We start from the raw sequence: 25,391 nt of genomic DNA on the forward strand, positions 1-25,391 counted from the left end.
TACATTTGTGTGACTGTCTTTTGAATAGCCAAGTGAATGCAGGACAGTGAGTTTTGCAAGCAGCCTCAAATGAGGCTACAGAACTGCTTCCAAATTGAGCTAGAGCAACATTTGCCTTAGACTTACTTTATTGAATATTGATTTTAGGGAGCTGTCACTTTTCCTCCATACTTGCAGTCTGACATACCTGAGGGGGTGATAAGAGTTTATGCTCCACTGCATTCGAAAGTCTCTATGGCAATTCAACTCAACAGCCAAACAAAGGCCAAAGACATCCTGGCTCGATTCCATTGTGAAAACAGGTGGGTAAAGCAGAACATTTTGTTTTTCCTAAACAACAATGTCAGAAATATAAATTAATAGATTGTTCCCTCTTCAAAGATTCATTGTGTTACAAGAACTCTTTCTTAAATCTAAAATTGCTAATTTGTGGTTATATTGGTCAAAGAAATTTTAACCACTTATCTTACTCTTTTTATTTTACTTAATAATTGGCTCTTATACAGAATCAATCTGCCTTCCCTTACACCACTACTAAAAATGTACATTAAACATATATTTTGTAGATTTGCTACATAGACAACCCAAAGGGATTGTTTTATGTCTATCCATAAGTGCAGAATGTTTTTATTTCTGTAAGATAATAATTATTAAAAGTTATGGGAAATGGTGAATTGTATCTGAAAGTCTTTTTTGCAAAGCCTTCCCATGTTACCATATAATTCTGTTCTTTGAATAAATAATATAAAATAAATGTGCTTTAAATATTTAATTGTTTAAATTTAAGTATTTTAAAATAGAATGTTTGGTTGAATGTGATGCAGTAACCTACCTCTATAGCAGATTGATTATTCTGCAGTAGTCCATTTGGTGTAAGATGTTGGTTCTGATAAGGCAGTTCACAGGGGAAAAAATGTCAAACTTTAGCTTACTGTAGATGATGGGTGATAAGGCACTGGTTATAACAGAGTGTCAAACTGAAAGGTTTTTTCCCATCCTAGCCGTGGATCATCACAGAACATGAGAGGCCAGATCCAAAGTTTACATGAAATTGGAGGAAATATAGGTACGTCTCAATTTTGAAAATTAATTCTGAATGTCCATAATCTCCTAAAACACCTCAGGCAACACTGTTTTGACACAGCTGGGTCTCTCCTACCCTCCAGTCCATTTGGAAGAAAGAAGCCTGACCCAAAAGCTGTTAGAATCAATGTCAATATTTTATTCCAACTCCAGAGTGACAGGAGGGGCACCCCACAGGAGAGAATGAACCCAGTGGCTGGATCTCAGCAGCACTTCTTACAGTCTTGCCAAATTCATCTGACCTTTTGCTTACCTCTCTCTCTTCATAACTGAGCATTTTTCCATGGTTAGGAGATCCTTAGTCTTCCTCTTGCAAGCACATTCCACCTTGCTGTCAAGCCTTTTTCCAAGACCTCTTTCTTTCTTACTGTATGTGTTAACCTCCCTCCAGTAAAAACCCACAGAACTGTGAATTCAGCCCCTGCACGTATCGGTGTTCTATACGCACACTAATCTGTGTGCTTTATTTAGATTGCAGATTCCTTGCAATGGGGCCTTTGTCTTCTTCTGTTTCATGCAGTGACACTTTTTATAATAACAACAGTGGCTTGACCCACAGGCTTCTGGTCTAAAGGTCAAAAAACATATTTTAATTTGATATTACACAATCCTGGCTCTCCTCTTTTTCTGTTCATACTAAAATTCTGGATGCTCTGTTGGAGTCAGTTGTGAATTACCTGATTAGATCATTACTTATTTCTTCTGGATTCAGTTCTAAAGAGTTTCTGTAAAGTTATTAAAAAACATCACACACTTACTTCAGCAGCAATCAGGAATCAGTCTTTATTACTGATGATAACACAAAACAATATTGGATAAGTGATTTGTTTTGCCTGTCCAAACAGGATGATCAACTTAGCTAAACAAAACAAAACAAAATCCTAAAGGCCTTGTGAAACAATCTCAAATACTCCTATCATGGTCTTCCAAAAAATTGGAACATTTAATTTGCATCTTCCTTTAAAATCATTTTTATAGTCCTAGATCCTTCAGGGTACCTTAGTCCACTAATTATGCATTAATTCATTTATATTGCTTTCACTTGAATAAAATCATTAGGACCCCTGTGACCTCGTAAGTAACCGTACAAAAATTTTACCATAATCTTGTGTCACAGCAAAGTAACCTCACCAGTGAAATGACTTCATTACCCCATGTAAATGCAATATGGTTCAACAAATCAACTTAACTCTAGAATTTATTGCCTTATTACTCAACTAAAAGGCACAAAATCCTCATTCTGGCAAAGGCAGACACAAATTCCTAATCAGCAGCTAATGAAAAAGCCGGACTGCAGAGGATTTATTTTTTTTAACCAGCAAATTGGCAACTCCCAAAAACGTTGTTAGAGTCCATGCATTTCTTTACAAGATACTACTGTATGGGAACACATTGTTTACAGAGCTACTTTTCAGCATTTAAAAATAACGCAGAAGTCAGAGAGTTGTAGTTCCAGTTCAGTAATTCCATAGCACTTAAACTGAGTTGTCGATGCCTCTCAAGAGACCATAAATGTCTTGTCCATCACTCAGTGTAATGCAGGGCATACTGCCTGGAAGTGACAGTGAATTCATGACTGTAAAATCACTGGCAAATTTACCAAAGGCCCTCTCTGTATCCAGGCAAGACGTTAGCTGGATGGACACACCAAACTAGGCTTGTTGTGTGCAGAGACATTTTAACACAGCTCTGTGTCCCTGTGTGCTCAGAACATCCTGTGATTCATGGCTGACAATTTCCTTTTCAGGTCAGCACTGTTTGGATCCAGATGCGTTCATGCTAGATGTCTACCGTGCAAATCCTCAGGCAGAATGGGTGATAAAACCAAAAGCCAGCTGAAGCAGAAGGTAGCAGTATACTGGACGAAAACCAAATGGACAAGAGTGATGCCTGTCATTTTAAGCAGCTCTGGCAGAGACAAAACAATATGGTCCTACAGGACATCATTCCTTCCTACTGTTCTGTCCAACTGATGGTCAGCACATAGTACTTCTGGTATTCCAGCTTCCAAACCATTGGAAAAATACCACATTAGTTATGCTTTTTTATGGATTACACTTGTGCCAGTTGGCCCAGGAGGTGAGGAGGGCAGACCAAGGTACGGTGCTCGTTTCCTGACCTGGTGTTGGAACAATTTTTGGAAATAATGCAGTGGCATCAGATGAATGAAACACTACTGACCACAGCATAACACAGAAGCGTGCCAGAGACGTTGGAGAAGGGAAGGTGTCTGTCAGGCACGGAAGGTGGGAGCTCAACATGCAGCAGTGCCAAGACAGCTGTGTGAAAACCAAACATTTCTCCTGAAAGTAAACCCATACAGTGTGTGTTACTGCAATACTTGTGTCTCCCAGTAACTCCTCATGAGTACCTGGTACTGGGAGGGAGGCAGGAGGAGGAACTGTAAACAGCTGTACTGCTCAGTGTAAATACCACTGTATATCTCATGACCAAGTCTTCCAAAATCATGTTTGGATCCCTCAGCTGTGTGCACTTGTAATGCCACAAACTACAGCCCCCTCCCTTCCTGTCACACACATTTTCAGGAGACAAAGGCTAGGTGAGAAGGAGCATATGCCCCTAGCTCTGCCTGTTACTTGATACTCTCAGAATTAAATCTGTGTAAATGCCAGACTATGAGATGTGCTAATGGTGCCACTTACAGTCATCACCTTTTTTGTTAAACATTATGGTTTCTGATTTATGGTAACCTAATTCTTTTTATTTTGTTTATTTTAGCTTTAATATGTAAGCAATTTTTATACTCTTCAGCTCCATCAACAAATGAGATCTTTGTTCAGGTCTTGTATAATACAGCATGGAAAAGAAATAGTGCTTCCAATGAGAAAAGGGATTTAATAATTTACACATTAGGTCTTCAAAACCATAGCCAATCTAGGTCCAGTTGTGCTGGGGGTTTTACAGATACATAGCAAATTACAGCTGGCATGCAGTCTAAGCAAACACACAGGCTGACAGGAGAATAGTGGGCTGCAACTGCATTGAGAATGTCAGATAGGACATCTGTTTTGGAGCTAGCCACAAGAGCAAGCGATGTTCTTCACTCAGTCACCTCACTTCGGGCTGTGCTGAACTAAAAGAGGTTTGTTGAGTAGGGAAATCACAAATCTCTGGAAAAGAGCAAGTATTTTTTTCATCTCTGTCATGCAATGAGTGGGAACCAATGCCTTCAACTGCACTACAGTGTCCCCATCATTAGATGATGTTGCATAATGAAACCACCTCCAGCCTTAGCAATTTTCGTTCCTGAACTGGACGCAGGGATGAGGCAGAAGCTCTGTTTATTACATAGCAATTTAAAAGCACTCCAAACCAAGTCCTCTAGGTGAACATAAAGTCTGCTGGCCTGCAGAGAAGGCCTCTTAACTTGTGATGCTCTGCTGAAGCTGTGCAATGAGGATTTGAACCAGAAGCAGAGCTTCTAAAATGTGTCAAGTTAAATGTGTTCTCCAATAGTTAACTTTCATTGCTAGTAGTCAGTAAAAGAAATCGACATTGAATCAGTAACTTTACCAGCAACAGTAATGTCTGCAGAGGGCAGATCCTGTCTTCTTATCTTCTTGATAAAAAATGAACAATATTTTCTTTAAAAAGAAAAAAAGTCCCATTTTTAACTTTCTGCTTGTTTTGGCAGGGTTTGTGGTTTTTGTTTTTGGTTTTTTTGGTTTTTGTGGGGGTTTTTTGTTTTTGTTTTTTTTTTTTTTTTTTAATTGAGTTTTTTTCTGTGTTTGGTTGGCTTTTTTGTTTTCTTTCATTTTTCCTTTTTCTTCTTAACACTAAAGGAGATATAGTTGCAGCCGGGAAAAAAAAAAGGACAGTCATATTATAAAATACACTCCTTATTTTGACAACTATTTATTTTAAATATACAAGAGATAGTAGATCTGTGGCTTGTTTATAGGACTAAGCATAAACATTTTGTCATGTGCTTTGCTCCCAATACCCTTCAGTTCCCTCTGTGGCAATGGACAGCTCACTCTGCTTATGCTGCCCTTGTCTGTCAGCTGTAAAGCAGGACTAGTACTTTCCCTATAAAGGCAACATGAGAATTAGTTGAGTTTAATTCTACTCTCAGTTGTAGCCAAACAATTCCCTGAGCAGATCAGGAGTCATAAACATCCATCTGGGAAGAACAAACTCAGCGAAAGCTTTTTATGTGGAAAGTGCTTTGAATACAAAGAGAATCATATAAATGCTAAGCATCACTGTATCTATAGCCAACTAAAAGGCATTCTGTGACTATACAGAAAGCCTAAACATTAAAAAATAATTTGAAATGTCATAGCAAATGGGCTAACTTTCTACAGTACTTTCAGACAAATACATTGACCTCCTCCATCTTCCCCACTCACTTCACTTTGTGCTCTCAATGGCTGTTCAAGGGAAAGGACAGAGCACAGCCCCGTGCTCATGCTGCAACTTGCTCAGCATGATCTTGACCTCATCAATGTTATTTCTGAAATAGATCTCCCTGCATTCTGTACAGAAAACAAGGGGGGTTTGGAAGACTTTTACCACTTCACAACTTAGGAAAGTCAAATACAGTGTAATAAAATCCACCCTGCAAGCTCTTGCTTTATGCAAAAACTGCCTGTAACTTAATAAGACATGCATATTAGCAGATGACTTAGATTCTACACAGAGTGGCCAAATACCTCCTGTCTCTGAAAGAGAACGTCAGAATTCTCTTTTGATACAAATGGCCCTAATGACCCATGTGTAGTGGTTAATACTGTTCCACATTAAATTGTTTTGTATTGTTTTGGTACACTAACTTGATTTAATATGCAGCAGACAAATGGAACAAGCTCAATGGCATTTTGAAATAGAAAGTCTCAACTTTAGGTCATATATTTCAAGATGCTGGTGAAGGCATGATGAATTTTATTCCTCCTAACAGAAGCTGAAGGCAAGACTAAGTTGCAAGACAATTGACACCTAACAAAAAGTAACAAATGTGGAAAGCTATTAGCAAGAAAGTGGTAGCAAGCAGGGATAAAATTACTGAAATTCCAAAGATGCCTCAAGCATTTACATACTCCACGGGTCTACAAGGACAGCATTTTGCATATCAACACATTAGAGAGAGTGTAAAAGCAGGTGTTGCAAAACAGACTGGAATGCTTTAACCTGTATATGCAGCAGGTGTCATTAGAAAGTGTGTGCGAATGTGTCTGTGTCCATGTGTAATATTAACTACCTCACTCTGAATTTTCCAGGAAAAATATTTTGGCTTAGACATTTACTACTTAATCTATTATCAATTTCACATTAACATTGACAAAGTATTTCTTTTTGTATGAGGCAAGGTTTGAAATTACAAAAAACACAAAAATCTAGTAAAATACTTATTTCAGGATATGGATTAAATTTTATCCAAACCATGTTGCCTAAATTATGCTTGTAATGTGAACCTTGTGAGATCAGATGTTGGGGTTAATAGACAATGAATACAAACACATGGTGTTTCAGTTTTATTTTTCAATGGGTTTCTATAAATGTGTGTCTTCTCTGGAAAATAATACAATGCCACTAATCAAAGTGAAGTGTTTGTATGTATGTTTCCCTTACACTCCTCATTATGTTTTGTGTTTTGTTGAAGTACGCCAACACGTAAGTGTATTTGTACAGCAGAGTGTGTCCACTGTATTGTATCCATGTCAAAAATAAAAACAATACAACAAAGCCAGCTCTTCAAGTCTAAACACCTGTATTTTGGATAGAAGCAGGGGGCAGAAAAGCAGTGGTGTATCTGTTTTAAAAGCAACTGTGTTGTTACAGCACCTGAACTGCTGTACAGAGACCACGTTCTGCCACCCTTGCTGAAGTGGAGGAGCATTTTGCTCCAGGAGCTCTTTCGTTGGACTACCTCTATACAATGTACAAAACATACAGCTTGGAATCCTGCCTCATTGAAAGCAACGGCAAACTGCTTCGGAGTTTCATTTCACGCAATAATTTTTAAACTGGTACAAGATACATAGAGAAAAACTAACTTTAGAACAAATTGTACAAATGCCTAGTAAAAGCCAAATAAAATTGGAATGAGCACACAAAAATACTGCTAGTTCAAAGAGAAAAAAAATGCGAGATGGATTTAACTTGCAAAGAACTATGTTTATTACAGGTGTATGTTAAAGTATGAGACACATTTGTCATTTGTCAATGATCTGGCCAGTTAATGAATGGATGTCCGTCCTTAATTAATTGAGATTGAGTACACATCCCCCAAACCTGGCTCAAAAACAGCTACTGGAAGATTTTAGAACAGAGGCGGCACGGTAAGAAAAGACAAAGATACAACTTCAGCCTGGCCTCAAAACTGCCTCCCAGCGTCTGTAAAAAACACTGTTTTCCAGAGAATGGTCATTAGTTTGCATTGCCAAAATACACAGTTTTTCCCAAATAAGACCCAAATTGTTTCTCCAGCAGCACATCACTTCACAGGTATCTCGGTGCCATAGAGATGCTGCTTGTGCTAGAGCTGATTCCATGAAAGCATAAACAGGAGCATAATCCATCTAGCCAGTGTATCTGTAATGAATGTCAGAAGCACTAGATAGTAAGGCAGAAGGAAAAGGAACTGGAGCTACCTTACGAAGTGTAACTAAGAAAATTCTCTTCATTAAACTCTGAATCTAAGAGCTTCAAAATTTTGACTTTAGTCAGTCTCCTGCTCCCTCTGCTGGACTACATCCACTTACATTTCATATAATCAGAATCGTATAATGGCCCAGATTGGAAGAAGCCTTAAAGATTATCTAGTTCTAACCTCCCCATAGTGGGCATACTTGTAACTTCTCAGCCTTGCAGCTCTTTTTCTTCTAACTAAAATACATGGACAACTGAACTACATAAAATAATGCAGTTTATTGTAGTTTTATTATGTGGTCCAAAATTATTACCTTCTTACAAAACTGCCAACGCACAATAAAATGAAATACTGTGAAGTAATCAAAAGAAAACATACTGTAAACACTGATTAATAAAAATTCCCAAAAGAAAAATACCCAAGTAATGCCATTTAAATTGTTGTAGAGGTATTTGTTGTTTAAAACCATTTAGTTAAAATGCAGACATAGAGCTTCTGATTAAAAAAAAAACCACAAGTGACCTGAGTTGGAAAACCACCAGAAAAATCAAATAGATGCAGGTTCTTAACAGTTCTCCTTTTCATTACGAAATGAGAATGCAAAATAACAGACCAACACAAAAAAACCCCTCTCTCAATTCAGATGGGCTTTGCTACAGTTCAGTGCTCAGCCCCAGGGCAGGAATGAGGAAACACTCCACGCAGGTCAAAAGCTCTACTGAAGTCAAACAATTCTGTATGTTGGCCCTTGGTCAAAACAAGGTTCCTCAAACAGCCACGGAATGAGCTCTTGCTTGTGAGGCAGTTTTGCTTGACATCAGCTGAAAGACAAACATGAAATATGTAAAATCTATTTCCACCAAACTGAAAAAATACAAAGATCCAGGTTACTAAAATTCTGCCCCTCTGAAATGAGAGATAAAACCAACACCTGAGGAGCATCAAGTTCCATTCTTCTTTGGATGAACTGTGACATCCCGGACAGTCAGTGCTTTTTCAAGCGTAAGCCAGCATGGCAGTAACTTGGCAGAACATGGAGAAATAGTTTTTGCCAGGGAACAATAGAAGATGAGAGGAAAAAACAGAGGAGAAAGCCACTCTGCATGGTATTTTTGAAGTTAAAATAGAAACTAGAAGAATATGAAGCAACAGCTGGGCTGTAACACAGTCACCAATTCCCATGGCAAACCAAAAGGGAGCACATGTTAAGAGTCACTCTTGTAAGAGTGAGAACAAGAGGGACAGAAGGGAAGGGAAATATTATTGTACCTACCAGGATAACCTCCAACATAAATGGGGTTGTTCGTGTCTGCAGATGTTGACTGGATGTAGGGATTTTCAGCGTGAACCAAATTCCCATCAATTATCAGCGAAATGTGATGTTTGCTTTTGTTTGCTTGAAGCTTGTGCCATTTCCCATCACACAAGCTATTTGTGCCTCTTGGTTCGTATGTAGCCGTTATTCTGCCAGCTCCATTGTTGACATGGAATAAAACCTGTACAAACAGCCAGATGCCAATGAAGATATAAAGTAAGAACACATTAACTAATCTGCCTAGATAAAAGCATAATCGCACTGGTGCAGAGATTTCCGTTTTAAATGTTTGGCAATATGCACAGTTAATGTTTACTTTGATAGACAGAGTAGATCCTTATTAAAGTGTGTTTTAAAATTTAAAACACTTAGATCTGCCTATGCAACGGTCCATTGATACACTTCAGCAGGGATTTCAATATTTCTTAAAAATACAAATCAAGGTGTTTTTCACAGAACCTGAGACTTCAGATCTGAGAGAAGATGCATGGTGTATAACTGAAGAGAAAGAAGAATGGCCTTGTCATTGCCAATAAATGTATTGATTTTTTTCATGTATTTATTTTTCAAAGCAGCAGACATTTCCTCAGCTCTGTGGTGAGGATTAATATGTAAGTAGTAACTGGGAAATTATGTCCCACACAAACAGTGATATTTAACACTGTCTCCAGCTAGGAAGCTTTGAATAAAAAATGAGCTATTTCTGCAAAAACAAATACTTAAGAGCAATCAAGTGTATATTTTTAATGCAAGAGATGACTGGAGAGCTATGTATATTGATTGTTAAAAGGTTTATGGAGCATAATGGCCAGCAGAAGTAGAGAATGAGTTAATTGCTCATGAATATTGAAAAAGAGGTTACAAAACAGTGTGCATTGTATATGCAATATTTTTCTCAAGGACAAGGATAATTTTATGGCAGAAAAAGTATTAAGTAATAAAAAAGATATATATTTGGCCTAACATACAAGGTATGCTATACAGGAGTTCAGAGTGGCTGCACACTAACATAAATTACACTAATTAAAAGTCCAAAAAGTTCCAGTGACTTCTGGTAATTGCACATTTTATCATATGATGGCAATGAGAAACCTTGAGACAAAGTCTGTCCCGTATTTGTTCTGTGGAAAGTTGCCTCCATCACACTTCACTGACATGTATTTCATGCATTCCAAGAGTTTCAGCCTCCCAGTTTCAAGCAAACCTTTGTGAAATCCGTGTGCCTGCACAGGGCAGCCTACCTTGCCATGTACAATTTCCAGTCCAATGGCATCAACCTTGGCACTGCTGACCCCGAGAAGAACCCCGTGCACCGCTGTTGTACGGAACTCCAGGGTGATGTTCACATCAGACCGCACTTTGTAGCCTTCTCTGACTGAAAAGAAGTCAGAAGCTTCTAGCAGAAGACTCACAACCCACAGTACAAAGTTAAATGTATACATTACCATTAAAAGGTCAAAAAAACTTGTTAATTATGCTGCTGGAATATGACTTTGTAGAACCTCTGGAAAATAAGTTTTCTAAAGTAATAATTCCCATTTTTTACTGGAAAATATAAATGCCCAAATAAGGGGGGGGGGGGTTTCATTAATTCAGATTTAATCCATTCAATCTCATTTGTAAGAAACAGTAAAGAGCACAAATGTAATCTTTCATGTTACTTCACGAGTCTTTTGTCTTCATATTCTTTAACAGACCCTAATATGAACACAGATATTCTTAGCTAAAGAAAGATGTAGTCCATTTCTTTCCCAGTGCTAAAAATCATTAGTTCTTTTATTTGTGCAAGATAGCCCTTTGCAGAAATGGCCACTTTTGTATGGAGTAAAGGGACTCGGTTTGTTAAATCCATATGTAGGGCACGAACTCACTGTGTGAGGAGTCAGTTAATTACACACAGTTCCAGTAAGACCTAAAAGGAGCATGTTTTCAATAACATTAATTCAGTAAGGCACTATTTTCACTGAATGACACTTACCAAGAGCCGCAAAGCCACTTCCATCAAAGAAAGTACCATCCTGCACTGTTTCATAGCATTTGTTCACAGCAAAGATAGAGACAGGACTCTCGTTGTCCAGTTGTTTGCTATTAATTGTCATGCTACCAATGCAGGCAGGGATACTGTGAGTAACCTAAGCATATGGAAACATAAGATGCAATGCTTAGTATAAACTGCTGCAATGCTCTCTTAAGGCATCTTAAGGCATCCTAAGGCACCTGATCTTATTGTAGATAAAATATTATCTGAACAAAGTACAGAGGACTCTAAAATATTTATGTAATTAAATTTCTATCGTTACATATAAGGTGCATAATGTCAAAATCAAATTGTTTGAAGCAGAGTATACACTGTCCATAATATACAGAAAGAATTGTACTTGCTTAACTCTGAGCGGGGATACACCCAACAGTAAAAACATTCCAAACATGCTTCAGCAAATTAATGAGTAATCAAAACTTTTGTAGGACATTTTGCAAGTTCTCTTCATCAAAAAGATTCATCTGAACCACTCCAGAGGGTGGCTGGGCAACCTGGAACATGCTCTCAGGCACAAGGTGTGATCATTGGAGTGTCCTGTGCCAGGAGTTCGACTTAAGAGGATCCTTGAGGATCCCTTCCAAATCAAGACATTCTGCAATTCTATGAGAAACATTATCATCATCACCAGAACTCTCATTGATGTAACGGGCTGCACAAGGAGGAAGGTGACAAAAACCTACCCTCTAAAAGCTTGTATACAAAATATGCTTTAATCTAAAGACAGTTAAACCCAGTCTTTCAGAGATATTTAAGGCACCTAATTTCTGTTTGAAAGCAATAGGACTCGGGTACCAAAAAGACTGAGATTGTAGGTCATGTTTTTCCCTTACACTGTGAAAGATTGAAATTTATATTCTTTATCCATTTTTAACAGAGAAGCAGAATGAAAAAACGTTCTGTTAAGGGCTATTACTAACACACAGGGATATAAGCTATAGCTGGAGTCATTAAGCCATAGAAAGATAGAAAGATTTATCTGGTAAAGGGTCATTACTTTCCTTGTTGCTTCTTTCCCTAAGTACTTCTTTTCAGCCTGTCAGAGACAGGATGCTGAATTAGATGGGTTTGCTGCACTGTGCTCATTCTAGTCTTGTAAAGTGCCAGAGACACCCCTGCACCCCAAACCTTCTTACATTCCCAAGATTCTTTGGCACGTAGTCTAAGGGGAGTCCTCCCACATACAGCTTCCCTTCCACATCCAAGGTGCTACCATCTCCCAGAACATTGACTGTTACCAGTTCCTGTCCATCCACAATGATTGTGCCCTTCCTTTTAACATATTCCGTCTTTACCTGTAAAAAAGAGAAGCATGCACACATAAATGAGTAAGCTAAATTTGTTACCTAGTCATTATTTGCCATAGAAATAAGCAAGACAATTGTTTAGTGGTTTAATTGCTTTGACATTCTGTTCTGAGGCACCCTCTTGAAATTATTCCTGAGGCTGACACCATTTCTGAATGCAGCTGAGCAGCTGAACAGCTTTCTTGCCTTCCCAACGGCTCACAATGATTTCATACTGTCCTGCCTAAGGTTTTCAGTGTTTTATTATTTCTTTAAATCACCAGTTTATTGCCTTAGGATATGGGTATGTCACCGAGTTTGGAGAAAGGCGTTCTGTGCTGGCCTCCTGCAATTACTGTGCTGCCCAACAGCTGAGCCATCTCAGCTCTCTCAAGTGCACATTCCTGTGCTGTCATTTTATGATAAGCAGTGTAACGTTAGCTATGACCAAAAAGCTTTCCAGTTCTGTCCATCTTGTTCACTCACGTCCTTATGCCTGCCTTGTCCTAAAACAATTACTCGCATGTGCCTGAGGGAAGTCAGCTAGCCATTTATTCTTCTCTATTTACTTTCTGCCCCACTCAGAATCATGACTAGGTTCAACATGAAGTTTCATGAACATCTGGTGTGGTAAGGGGATAAAGGGGTAAAGCAGGGTGGTATGAGCAGAGGGCAAAGAAGGAAAAGAAGTGCTGCTTCTTTCAGTAGCAATGCATATTAGTTTGCATTGATTGCAGAGGGACTGCAATGACCACCCCCAGCTGGGAAGTGGTGTGACTCAGTCTTAACCTCTGAGGAAGGCTGAAGGTCCTGCTTTATGTCCTGGGTAGTAAAGATAGGTCAGCTCTCATATGGAATCTGTTCAGCTCTTAAAATGTGGATAGTGTCAGTAGGAGTTTTATGTATGTGTAATTTTAAACATGCAGCTGTAAGTCCTGGAGCGTTCTTCCTTTCAGGGTAGGCAGCAGAGCTTAACTGTATATCTCTGGCAGAAGTTCACATTTCCTTTCTTCATGTTAACTTTTGCTGTTTTTTCTTCTGATGATTGTTTATGAAAAGCAAGAAGAGCTGCGCTGATTCCCGAGGCACCTAGGAAAGCTGGCAGCTTTGTGTCATCAATCACTTAGTCCCACAGAAGCCACTTCCTAGAGTGAAGGCTTCACATATGGGTTAGGGAGGGGAAGCTTAGCAGGATGAATATCGTTATCCTCACCTGCCTTTAGGAAAAGTGATATCCTCAGAGTTACTTCTAAAACTCCTGCAAACATCACAGTCACTTCTCACACAAGAAAGTGAGACCCAATAGCAGGTGGTTGCTTGGAGGAACTGGGCCAACAGAGACTGATGCAATCTTTGTGCAGAAGGCTTTGAGTGCTGTGTGACACCTCCATTCTATAAACAGAATTTCTCCTCAACTCTGCTTAAGACAAGTCCTGCATTCATTTCCAATGGCCCCCTTTCTCATGTTGCCTCAACCAAGGAAAGGAAAGACAGTGCTTCCCTGTTACCACTAGCTGCTGTGACATCCTCAGGTAATAATCGGTAAGTGGGAAAAAAGAGAAACTGTGCACCCGCAGATCTCTGTCACCCTGTCACACACTGAAGTGCAGGTCTTTGGTGATATAACGCACTGAAAGCTCTCTGGAAAAATTCAGATTTTTTACACCTCTCTGTAAGGTCCTTCTCTGTTGAAGATGACCATCACTACAGAGTTGGTGAACTATTTAATTCCTAAATAGCTTGAGATACTTGACAGTAGTTGGAAGATGGATTTGGTGTACAATTAATGACAATTTTAGAAGGAAATAATTATCAAATAAATGTTTTCTGAATGACTTCATGATTGGGTTAGAACCAGTTTGCTTTTGCAACACAGAAAGTATACAGAAAAGGCAGGCAAAATCCATACCAGTACCTCCAGGGGAGAGAAAATGAAGCACGATATTGGCGACCACCTACCGTATGCCATTTTCCATCACTGACAACAGCAGGGTGAAGAGCTACTGCTTTTCCTTTGCCTAAATCAAATGAGAAATGGAGCTGTCCCCTATAAAGCTGTAGGGCTGCATAATCAACCTGGTTTTGGTGAGCCATGTAGTAAATCAGGCCACTGGAGGCAAAGGTTCTGAGATTCAGCTGGACGGAAAGTCTAGACAATAAAAATTCAGTGTTACTGAAAGGTATTTCTTCTGCAGTGATGAAAGGTTTTCTGGACACAGAGAAGAGCCTGAACCGATTATTATAAAAGGAGATTTACTATTACAAAGGCCAGAAAAGCAGAATTTGCACTGATTCTAAGAAAGCATGACTTACAATGTATTTCATAATGGAAATCAGTGCTGTACTTGTCAAAACTAGAAAAAGTGCTTGTCAAAGAGTGAGATGAACTTTAAGAGGGACAGGCTGTTTGTGGCTGCAGCCTTGCTTATTGCCCCAAGAAATGAACCAATTTCAGGATAACTTTATGCCATCCATTACTATTAGCCAGGCTTGCTGGGATATTATGGGCTGACTGAAAACAGAAGGGGGCTTAAAAGGTAGAAGAGATGAATGAGCCATTTATTATGGAGACACCAGGTCCAGACTACATGGCATCAATCCTCTGCAATGTCCTCTGCTCAGCAGCTGTAACAGAAGGGCTAGAAGGAAAAAACACTCTTTTCTCAATGCCTGCAGAGACTTCCAGAGTTGAAAGAAGAAAATACAAAGTGTCCTGCAGGCAGTGTGATGGGGACCATGTTGGGAGCCCCTCAAACAAGTACAAGAAGCAGAGAGGCTATCACATATTAGGTCTCAACAAAATGATTCTTCTCAGTAGCCTTGTCTCCCCTTCAAGTGCACCTTCAAATACAGAAGGTGCACTTGCAGAAAATACAGAGAGAGGGTGAGATGTCATCTGCATCAGACAAAAGAATAAGGACCAGATGTGAGCTCTGTATGTGGAAAAAAGAAATCAAAGTACTTACAGAAGGTACAGGAGACTCAAGTCTGAGAGGGGAAAAAAAAAAAGCAGAACTCCGACCATGAGTTATTGAACTCACGATCATTAACCTGGGATATGACACTTCCATCCATGAGGAGACCACAGAAACCTGAAGTGAGGGCCATGTTCAAAGCTGGCAATGCAGTGATCAACCATGAAAACCATCACTGCATTTCTTACAGCTCAATACAAAATACCACTTGTGTGGATGTGTAATTCAGATATACTCACTTCTTCCTGACAGCAGACTGATTGAAGAGCAGGGTCAAGTGGCTGCCTTTGGCAAGTCCAAACTGATGGGCACCTTGAACATGATCAGGCAGCTCATCTTTTGCACAAACTACCTATTAACGAAAGGACTTTATTAAATAGCTGCCCAGCAACTACTGAATGACAATGTGCCTGCATAGAGCTTTGCAGGAAGCAAAACTGACCCACAAGATAACCACAAAGTATACAGCAAACCATCAATTGACTAAACTCACAATCATTCCAAACTATCTTCAGGCTCAAAAGGAACTAGTTCTAATGATTATGCTATGTCTCGTAGACAGCACTGGCCTTTTCTACTGAGAAGTGTTTGTAATTTGAGACGTATTCAATTCACTTTTTGTTTTAATTGATAGCCCTTTTGATAAATAATGCTGGAAGTACAATTTCAGTGTGAAAAATCTTACAGGTTTAGTAGAAACGTTTTCGCATTTTATGAGGACACACATTTTTGTTACAGTTTGGGGTATGGAGAGCTGAGGAAGAGAGAATGAGCCAAACAGCTAAAGTATACTATAGCTCTAAAAAGGACAACTTATTTCTTTTTATAGTTCCAGTTGTACGTATGAAATCTTGTTTTTTTGTAAAATCAATGTATAAAATCTCGCTTTCTGTTGCCACAGGAAAGCGGTTTCAGGATGCTTTGGAAACCCTTCATTATGAAGATGTGCAGCTGCAGGAGGAGAGAAGTAATGCCTTCTCTCTTGGGAACAGGGACTGTGTGAGAGGAAACAGGTGCCATGCAAGCTGCATTCAGACACTGTGTGTCTCTCAAGTGGTTTGTACATCCTCTCAGACACCGAGCAGAGACTGCATGTGTGTGACCAGGAAAATATGAATGCAGAACTGCACAGCTAATGCAAATCTGAGCACAGAGTCCTTTTTGGCAGGAATACACTAAAGATAATAGTTACTGTCAAGTCCTTCTGTTGGGAGATTATCGTTCCACTTTTTCTTTTGTTGTTGTTCTTGTTGTTGCAGCCTGGAATGTGATAAACCTAACTACATTAACATTCCAAATGGCCAACAGGCTGCTACAAAGGTTAGTATCAGTTTTTCTATAGAAAACAAAAATTTCAAATCACCATCCATTGAACCATTCCATACTGCAGAGGAAGCAAATATACACAGTCAACAATCTGATAATTCTCTACAAAGAAAGGACAAAAGATGTAGTAACAGAGCTTTGCTGCAATACGTACTTTTTTTGTATCTGTGAGAGGTCTCAGGGGAACTGGTAAAGCCTGAAATTCAGGTTGAATCACAATGTCGATTGGCTGTACAGCTGGGTTAGGCTTCTCTGACAGAAAACAACTGTCCATATCCACATGTTCATACTTCATGGAAGTGGTGAAATATAAAAGCCTATATTAAAAAAAAAAACACAACAGCAACAAAAAATTTTAAGGGGTGCATTTCTGCTTACTTCCAAAGCAGAAGGAGTCTTTCAGTCTTACAAGGTCTTTCAGTAGTATCAGGAGAAAAGGAAAGAAGTGGCATCTTCTTGATCTCAATCAAACAGATTGAGAACTGCCAAATAATCTATCCATAGAACAATATTAATCTACAATATTTTTGGAAAATTATTCTGTCACTGCAGATGAAATTATAGTAGAGAAAGCTGTGCTTTGCGCAGCATCTCCATAAACATTAAAGACATTTTTAATAGTAATAAGAAATATGGCTGGCAATATCCATTTTCTGTCTGTTTTAATACCCAGATCATGAGTATCATGCATATCTTATGTTAAAAACCAGGCAAACAGAAGTGTCATGGAAGAGATCACAAACTAAACAATTACTATAAACAGTTTTCCAAAATAAGGCAGTTAACCCTTCTGACTTACTCCTTGTTAAAAATAAGGTTGCTGATACAGCCATGAAAGGAGCTGGCCAATTTTAACCCTAAGATGCCCTCTCCTGCTGGAATGCCACCAGCGTAGAAGTTGGAAATATTAATGGGGCTATTTTCTGCTGCTGAACCAAGCCTTAGTTCTGCAGGTTTACTTTCATCCACCTGTACAGTTATGATCCTGAAAAAGATAAAGTAGGGAAAACGTTTAAAGAGTCATTTTCAGATGAAAAGCATTCCTATCAGCCTCAAAAATATCCTCTTCTAATAAAAAAAGATTCCATCATTTTGATAATCCTTTCAACATCTTAAAACTGGAAGCTATTCTTTTGATGATTTTTAAAATGCAGAGTTTTGTCAAATATCTTTCTAAATTATTTTTATAGCAGTGTATCTTTTTTCTAATACTATTTAGTATGCTTGTACTCAAGTGCCCCAAGCTGTTCTAGAGATTTTGAGAGCTTTTAGTTACACCTCTGTCACTGGCTGTATGCTGTATACAATTACCATGTAAATCAGAACATCTGCATTGACAGCAGAAAAACACAGCCCTGATTGTCCCATCTAATAAACTAGCAAAGGCAATTCCTCAGAGTGCAGTGAACTGACAACAACACACAATTAAACAGGTAGTACTCTTTGCAGTCACATGTACCTCTTATTCCGAATTAGGATGACAGAGTGTTCTTGTCCATCACTGTATGTTCCATTAGCAGACTGAAGAACTACTTTCCTAGTACTTGCTCTATCTCCAGCATTAACATGCACTGCAAGATGACCATCAATCAGCATGATGGAAAAGAAAGGCTGTAGATTTAATCAGAGGATTAATTTTTAGCTCTAGCACAATTTTCAGACACTCAGTGTTTAAACAAAGCATACATGGGAAAAATTTACCTCCAACCTTGCTGCAAACTTTTTAATGAAACTCCAAGTCTAGCTGGAATTCTACTGGTACCTCTCAGTGTGCAAAGCCTAACAGCAAACACAAAAGCTGGACATTTCTCTGGTCAAAATAACTCTAGGTAAAGTGCAGGAGGTTTTTTTCATACACCCACACACTCCTTCTCTTAGAGCAGGAAACAGCAAGATTTTCTCTTTGGATTCTAGAAGTTCCAACTGTCCATCAGATACACAATATATATATAGCAACCTGACTTGATTTTACAAAATAAAAATGGCAGAAAAGATCCCCAAAACTTCTTTGTTCTCAGTACTTGCCAAGTGTGCTTGTCTTCGTTGTCGCTTTTCCAGTCCCCTGCTGAGTCCAGCAAGGATGATGCCACTGCTGTTCTTTGTAGCAAAAGTTGCCATCAGTTCTGACTCTGGGCTTAATGACTTAGGTACCAACTCAATATATCCATTGTTCATGATGCTCACACTGTGAATAGGCTATTTTATGAAGAACAAAGATAATTACTGAATTTATCCCTACATAGTGTCAGGTAAGAAAAAAATCAAATATAGATTAGATTATCTTAGAATTTTTAAAGATAAATCTGTTTCAACTCACTGTAAACACCACTATTCACTATTCCATTAAAATAAAGATCAGATCACAAAACTTCAAAGTCTCCTACCTCCAATACACAGCCTTTTCTTACTCCATATGAATTTCTAAGCAAGTCAAAGGTGGAACGAGATATTTCCAGATTCTTGATGCATCCCACATACATTCTACTATTAAGACCTTTCCTGAAACACAAAACAAGGCTTTCTTTCCAAGGAGTAATACTTGGAATCTCCTGGGAGAAAAGATTAATTTCTCTTCAATAAGAGAAGAAAGAGAGATCTGTTTTAAAGAATGCAGTCGGTCTGGTGTTAGTGAAAAGAGAGCAGTTTAAGTTTTACTCTCAGATACTAAATCTGATGTTAAAAAAGAGTCAAGATAATGTTGTGCCCAAATTAAAACATACAAGTTGTAATGCTGTGTTGTCAGGTCAGGTCAGGTCATTTCCCTAAATTTAAAGTGACTCTCCAGCTGAAAGAAAATGGAATGTGTAAAAGGGTAACTGTAGCTGTCTACTATGCAGTAAATATTTTTCAGTTTTCAAGTCTGCAGGATGTCTAATTTGGTTCCTGGTTTAAAGCTGAGAAATCTAAGGCTATCCTACCATAATCCCTTACAGGCTGGTATACCAGCTAAGATTAACAAGTCTGCACTCTGTAATCACTGTGCAGAGACCAATAATGCACTAGAATTTACCTTATTGTCAAGAGCATGAAGAAAGTGTAATTAGATTTTTCTTGCCATATTTATCCTTTGATATGAAGCCAGTGGAAGAAATGTGACTTTGCAAGTTCAGTACAGACATGCAATAAAAAAAAACCCCATAAACTAGAGACAAGCTATAAAATACATATTTGCAATGTTTTCTGTTGATCTGTTCACAGTTGTTCTTCCTCTGTTCCAAGCTACTGAATTACAGGAATTCTGAAGTACAACTTTTATCCTTAAGCACAGTTTTGCCCATAAATGCCATCTGGAAAACGCAAGCCTTGCACAGGTTGAGATCAAAGGAGCATCATTGCAGACAGCACTGCTGAATGCCTGCCCCCAAGAGCAAGGGAGGGCTGCTGTGGCAGCTGCTGAGGTGGAAATCACCCTTGATGGAAGAAAACAAAATTATTTCTGATCTGAACTGCAGCATCAGGCCTACCAGTGGAAAGAACCACATCAGAGTTTGAAGTCAAAGGACAGATGTGGTATACATGGCCACGAACTAAACTTCAGAATTCAGTTTTTCTCTAGTTTCAGTGGAGATAACAGTGTGAAAAAGCTTTTCCCTCACCTTGCAAGAGTCTTAGCAGAGGTGAAAAAGTGAAACACTTTACCTCAGAGCCCTCGATCTTGGCAGCCCACCAATGAAGATTGGGTCCTTATCAGAGCGGTTCAGGTCTGAGGCAACCCCAGGAGATTCTCCTTGCTTGGTTTCTTTATAATTAAGGTTATATGCATCCATGACTGCCAAAACTCCTGCAAAGAAAAGAGTAAAGATCTGGAGAAGGACATGAATACACATTCTTCCTTTCTGGCAATCTTGTCCATAATAAAGGAAAATGTATTCATTGACTTAGACATGTATAGACAATCTTCTTATTTTTAGAATGAGCAATTTATTTTACTTCCTTTCTGTTAATCTCATTCATTCCTGTCTGCCAAAGCCAAGAAGTCTGGAGAAGTCTACAGGAAAACAGACACATATGCGAATATGTTGTAGCTATTCGCACACACGCGTTATTGCCGAAACGCAGATCCACATAAACAGTTGTACTAAGTGATATTAAAATGCAGAAGAGAAAATGTGATCCCTCATCTACAGACTTGGACAAAAGTTTTCCAGTCTTTAAAGAATGTAGGTATGTTTTCGTCTGGCAGTTTGTACACTACCTGCTCTTTGCGAGATGTCCTAAATGAAGCACAAGGTTTACACTGCAGTCATTCTAAAAGCAAAGTACCATAGGTGTGGCTGCTAAAGACACTGCATTAGAAGTGATCAAATTGGTTGCAGTGACTTGCAGCTATTTTAGATATTTGTATTTGTATTTTTTCAGACACCTGGATTTTTCGGTCTGTAGCTTACCTTGCTTTTTATTCCGATTGAATGAGATTTTATACCACGTTCCATTGTTGTAATGATTTTCTGTTGTAAGAGCAAGAGGTCCTGAACCAAGATCAACAGTCACCCTCACTTTGCCATCAACAAGCTCAAGGGACAAGAAGTCTCTCTGAGAGGAAGAAAAAAAAACCCAAAACAAAAACAGATTACAAACAAACAGATTACATTCCTGGAAATAAAATCTTCTTAAAGATTGCACACATGGAAAATTTGGTCTACTGCGTGGAAAAGATTTAGTCACTCTTGTATTTGGACTATTTGTTAGGCCCAAGATGCTCATCTTCACCTTATTTAGGAAAATTAAGTTACAAGTACTTCACAAGGATGTATTTTTGTTTGGTTACTACCCTTACTTAAATACACCCTGAGGTTTGATTACTCAGCAGAAGAAGGGTTAAATAACAAAGTCAATTTTCCTGGTTTTGGATGAAGTTGAAAGTAATTTGATTTGACAGCATAATAATCAAACACTACGATGCTCTTTCTGTAAGAAGCAAAGACCTTCCTCACGCAGTAAAAAAGACTTTCGGAATTGCATTGAAGGTGCCCTCTCTGAACTGTAAAGCTTAAATCAGGTATTACTGTGCAATGTATTCAGGCTGTGAGTACATCAAGCAAATGAATAATGCAGTGACTCTGAAAGAACCTGTATCCAAACAAAGCTTTTCCTTCCTTCAGGAACAGAAAACCACCATCTAAGTATGCAGTAACCTGCATGAAATGACAATGAAGGTCTGGTGATGGGTCTGGGTTATATTGCTTTTGCAGGAGTTTTATTTAATTTGTTTCAGTTTACTGAATTCCTATCTTATGGATTTAATTCAATATGGTTTTTCATTTTTATACTGTCCTTCTGCAAGCTCAATTTTGAAACATTTTTGCATTCGGAAAAGGTTCCTCCAACTGAAAAAAACTAGCTTGTTGTCCTTACTGTTTCCTTTTCTATCCTTTAGTTCAGTAATAATTAATTTTAGTCTAAAAGAACTTATTTTTATTCTAAAATTTAAATAAATATGAATAATTCTTTTCATTGTTTAATTCTGCCCTTAGTTTAGGTGAATATTTGCTCTAATGAGTTGTCCTCTACAGTTAAAGTCTTTATTCCTTTAGCTTATGGTGCAAATCACAGGTGATGAACTACACAAAAGTAGTAATATGCTCTAATATATGTGAGCTGAAAAATAAAGAAATCAAGAAAGCACAAAATGATCTAACACTATGTATGACAGTTTAGGAATCTGATCCATTTCCTTACAGTGCCATTTGAAGCAAGATACAGAAGAAGCCCATTTGGTGAAAAGGTACTGAAAAATATTATTATCTGAGTCACTGTTGAGCGGAGTGCCTTCTCCACAACTGAGTATCCACTGCCATCAAAATGGAATGAAGTGTCCTCATCCTGTGGGCTAGAGAAGTAGAAAACCAGTATAAAAATGTCAAGTGAACATTTGCACTTTCCCAGGAATTTTTATATAAAGTGTAAGAAAAGTTCAATCATAGAATAGTTTGGGTCAGGAGGGACCTTAAAGCCCATCCCATTCTATCCCCTGCCATGTGCAGGGACACCTTCCACTAGACCAGGTTGCACAGAGCCCCCTTCAACCTGGCCTTGAACACCTCCAGGAATGGGGCATCCACAACTTCTCTGGGCAAACTCTTCCAGCATCTCACCACCCTCACAGTAAAGAGTTCCTCATGACATCTAATCTAAACCTACTGTCTTTCAGTTGGAATCCATTCCCCCTTGTCCTGTCACTCCATGCCCCTGTAAACAGTCTCTCTCCATCTTTCTGGTTGGCTCCCTTCAAGTACTGCTCAGTCAGTGCAGCCTCCAGCCAGTAATTTATAAAGTGTGGGATAACACTTGAATCTTGATGTAATGAATAACTGAAGGATTCCAGCCAATGGCCACTTTCATTATACAACCTCACAAGACGTGAATTAGCCATGGGGAAGGATGCACAAAAGGTAAGTGTTCCTCCCTTATGCATGAAAATAGAAGCCAAACCCAGTGACTTCCTAAGGGAAAAAATAATTGTTACAGCATACACCCTCTAAATTAAAACATGTCATACATTTATCAAAATGCTTTGCATAATTGCACTTACAATACATCATCTATTAGCCCCTTTCCCTGCAGTACAAGACTTGTAAAAAATATTTCATACAATCAAGCAGCACCCTCTGCTGTCTCTGCATGAAATATTCTGCAAAGCGAATACGGACAAGCATATTTCATTTCTATTTCTTAAACATAAAAACAGTACAGTCTACAAAAGGTACCAAGCTCAGTGGCTACAGTTTTGCTATCGACTTTTTTTCTTAAGACTGTTTACACTGTTTCTTACCCTGGGAAAGAATAAATTTATCTTACAGAAAACCACTGGAAAGCAAAGATTCCAAAGTACTTTAGTTCACTGGCAGTCCGTATTTCCCACGCACAAAATAGAGAGCAACAATAAAACTCCTCTGAGAAAGTGATTCAAAAACTGAAATTCCCTACGAAGAAGTCGTTTGACACCACTGACTCATTCAGATTAATGTGCTCAGAACTGTAAGTTAATGATCAGTGAAACACTGCAATTTGTCTGAACTCCTTATTTTTAGTTAACACAAAAATATAATATTAGAAATGTAAATTATTCTAAACCTGTCAAAAAAAAAAAAAAAAAGTGAGACAAAGTACCTTCCAAAACAACCATTGCACTTGCCCTCTCTTTCTACGTAGTTCCAAAGACCAACAGATTTGCCATTCAGGGATGCCTCTCCTAGGCACCCTTTAAAATAGGTCACCTTAACAGCAGGTGATTTCTATAAGACAAGAAATACTTCATGAATACAATTAATGTTAAGTACTCTGAAAATTATACAGCAAATTTTTTGCTTGGTTGTTTTCCTTGAACTTTAACTTTGTTAGATATAAATCATAATAAGAGAGCAACATGTTTTAGCATAACTATTAACAATTATAATTCAAATAATAATAGATTAGTACGTCAAAAAATCAAAATAACTATGTCCTTGACCTACTTACACACCTTATGGCATGAATAACAATTGCAAAATAATGAAGCCACAGAAGAAGCAAACAAAATCCAAATTAATTTTATAATGTCTGTACATGGTGCATGCACACACAGACTGTCCTGGTTAAAACTTTATGCAAAAATTTCCAGGGGAAAATTAACTTCAGGATACTAGAACACCCTTACAGCATCTCTGCTTTACGCCCAGAGTACCTGACATTTCTTGATGAAGTAACTGGATCATGCAATTACTTCTAATGCAAAAGTATTTCTCAAACATGTTCAAAACAATTAACAGAAGGCTGATCTCAGAATTTAACCTTGATTTGCCCTCCAAGTCCTCCAATAAACATTAGGGTTGACTTGTTAACATCCAGTATGCTAGCTGTCCCCGGAGAGGTTCCAGATTTAGGTGAAGGCTTCTGATTGGAGTTCATTTCCTCTATGCTGAGTGTACCTGTTTTTCCGAACCTGCCAAATACAAATACTAATAAATATTCTTAGAAATCACCAAGCCTAATCAACACATACATACTATTAGCTTATCTTTCTAAGGACAAGAAAAATCTCATCATTGAAAAACTCAGTGGATGCTTTGTGCACAACATTTATGACATTCTCATTTCAATTACCTGGTGGCATGTATTCTGTGCCACTTGTTGTTGTCAATTTGAAAATCAGGGTATTCCACTCTTGTTGATCCGGAGCCCAAATCCCAAAGAAGAGCTACCTTACCACGTCGCATCTCCAATGCCAGGAAGTCTGTCTGAAAAACAGCAGAGCCTATTCCAATTCGTGGCATCAAACGTGCATTTTCACCAGCAACATGGACAAAGTCTTTCTAGATTCATGTTCCTATATCCCATATTACAGGAGTTGATGTTCAGCAAAATCAGGCTTTCCACGTACTTCTAATGAAACAAAACTCCCTCCAGTTACATGCAAGTAGCTGAACGTTTTCTTTACCTATATATATATACACAAAACAGGAGATGTACAGATACATAGATGTCTAGAGATACACAACCCTGAGTGTATGTGAAGTGACTTATCAGCAAAAAAGTACTATTCCATGATAGTACCTTTCCACAGATAGTTCCACAAGGAACTAACAGCTGTGCATTTACTGGGATTTCAGAGGGAATGAAGAGGAGAGCAACGTGACAGTGAGCCAGCACATTCCCTCTTCACTGCGCTCATGAGCGCCAGCCTCAAGAAGTTTAGCTGTGTTGTCAAACACATTTGATACACTCCAGCATGCAATATGAAAGTATTACAGAAGGTGTTACACTCCACGTGGTTAAT

At 38.5% G+C, this 25,391-nt stretch overlaps 2 protein-coding genes across 5 annotated transcripts in view; one reads left to right on the plus strand and one right to left on the minus strand.

The window, feature by feature from the left end:
- ARHGAP28 (Rho GTPase activating protein 28) overlaps positions 1-6,830 on the plus strand; it is a 76,616-nt gene extending 69,786 nt beyond the window's left edge. For 2 of the 3 annotated variants that reach the window (XM_040057202.2, XM_040057221.2), the window contains exons 13-15: positions 148-302; positions 1,002-1,066; positions 2,831-6,830. In XM_040057202.2, coding sequence (XP_039913136.1) covers positions 148-302; positions 1,002-1,066; positions 2,831-2,922 — 312 coding nt within the window. In that variant the 3' untranslated portion in view covers positions 2,923-6,830. The remainder of the gene's footprint in view (positions 1-147; positions 303-1,001; positions 1,067-2,830) is intronic. The other variant, XM_040057211.2, reaches the window with a different exon arrangement.
- The window catches only part of LAMA1 (laminin subunit alpha 1), a 99,730-nt gene continuing 81,121 nt past the window's right edge, over positions 6,783-25,391 (minus strand). For both annotated transcript variants that reach the window (XM_040057190.1, XM_040057183.2), the window contains exons 46-63: positions 24,719-24,852; positions 24,407-24,557; positions 23,747-23,871; positions 22,316-22,466; positions 21,025-21,169; positions 20,276-20,417; positions 19,021-19,135; positions 18,662-18,832; positions 18,096-18,247; positions 17,436-17,621; positions 16,791-16,953; positions 15,550-15,662; positions 14,295-14,484; positions 12,186-12,344; positions 10,990-11,143; positions 10,253-10,386; positions 8,970-9,192; positions 6,783-8,517 (exon numbers count right to left, since the gene is read on the minus strand). In XM_040057190.1, the coding sequence (XP_039913124.1) occupies positions 8,357-8,517; positions 8,970-9,192; positions 10,253-10,386; positions 10,990-11,143; positions 12,186-12,344; positions 14,295-14,484; positions 15,550-15,662; positions 16,791-16,953; positions 17,436-17,621; positions 18,096-18,247; positions 18,662-18,832; positions 19,021-19,135; positions 20,276-20,417; positions 21,025-21,169; positions 22,316-22,466; positions 23,747-23,871; positions 24,407-24,557; positions 24,719-24,852 (2,769 nt within the window). In that variant the 3' untranslated portion in view covers positions 6,783-8,356. The remainder of the gene's footprint in view (positions 8,518-8,969; positions 9,193-10,252; positions 10,387-10,989; positions 11,144-12,185; positions 12,345-14,294; positions 14,485-15,549; positions 15,663-16,790; positions 16,954-17,435; positions 17,622-18,095; positions 18,248-18,661; positions 18,833-19,020; positions 19,136-20,275; positions 20,418-21,024; positions 21,170-22,315; positions 22,467-23,746; positions 23,872-24,406; positions 24,558-24,718; positions 24,853-25,391) is intronic.

Source organism: Hirundo rustica, chromosome 1 (assembly GCF_015227805.2).
Source record: "Hirundo rustica isolate bHirRus1 chromosome 1, bHirRus1.pri.v3, whole genome shotgun sequence".
NCBI lineage: Eukaryota > Metazoa > Chordata > Aves > Passeriformes > Hirundinidae > Hirundo > Hirundo rustica.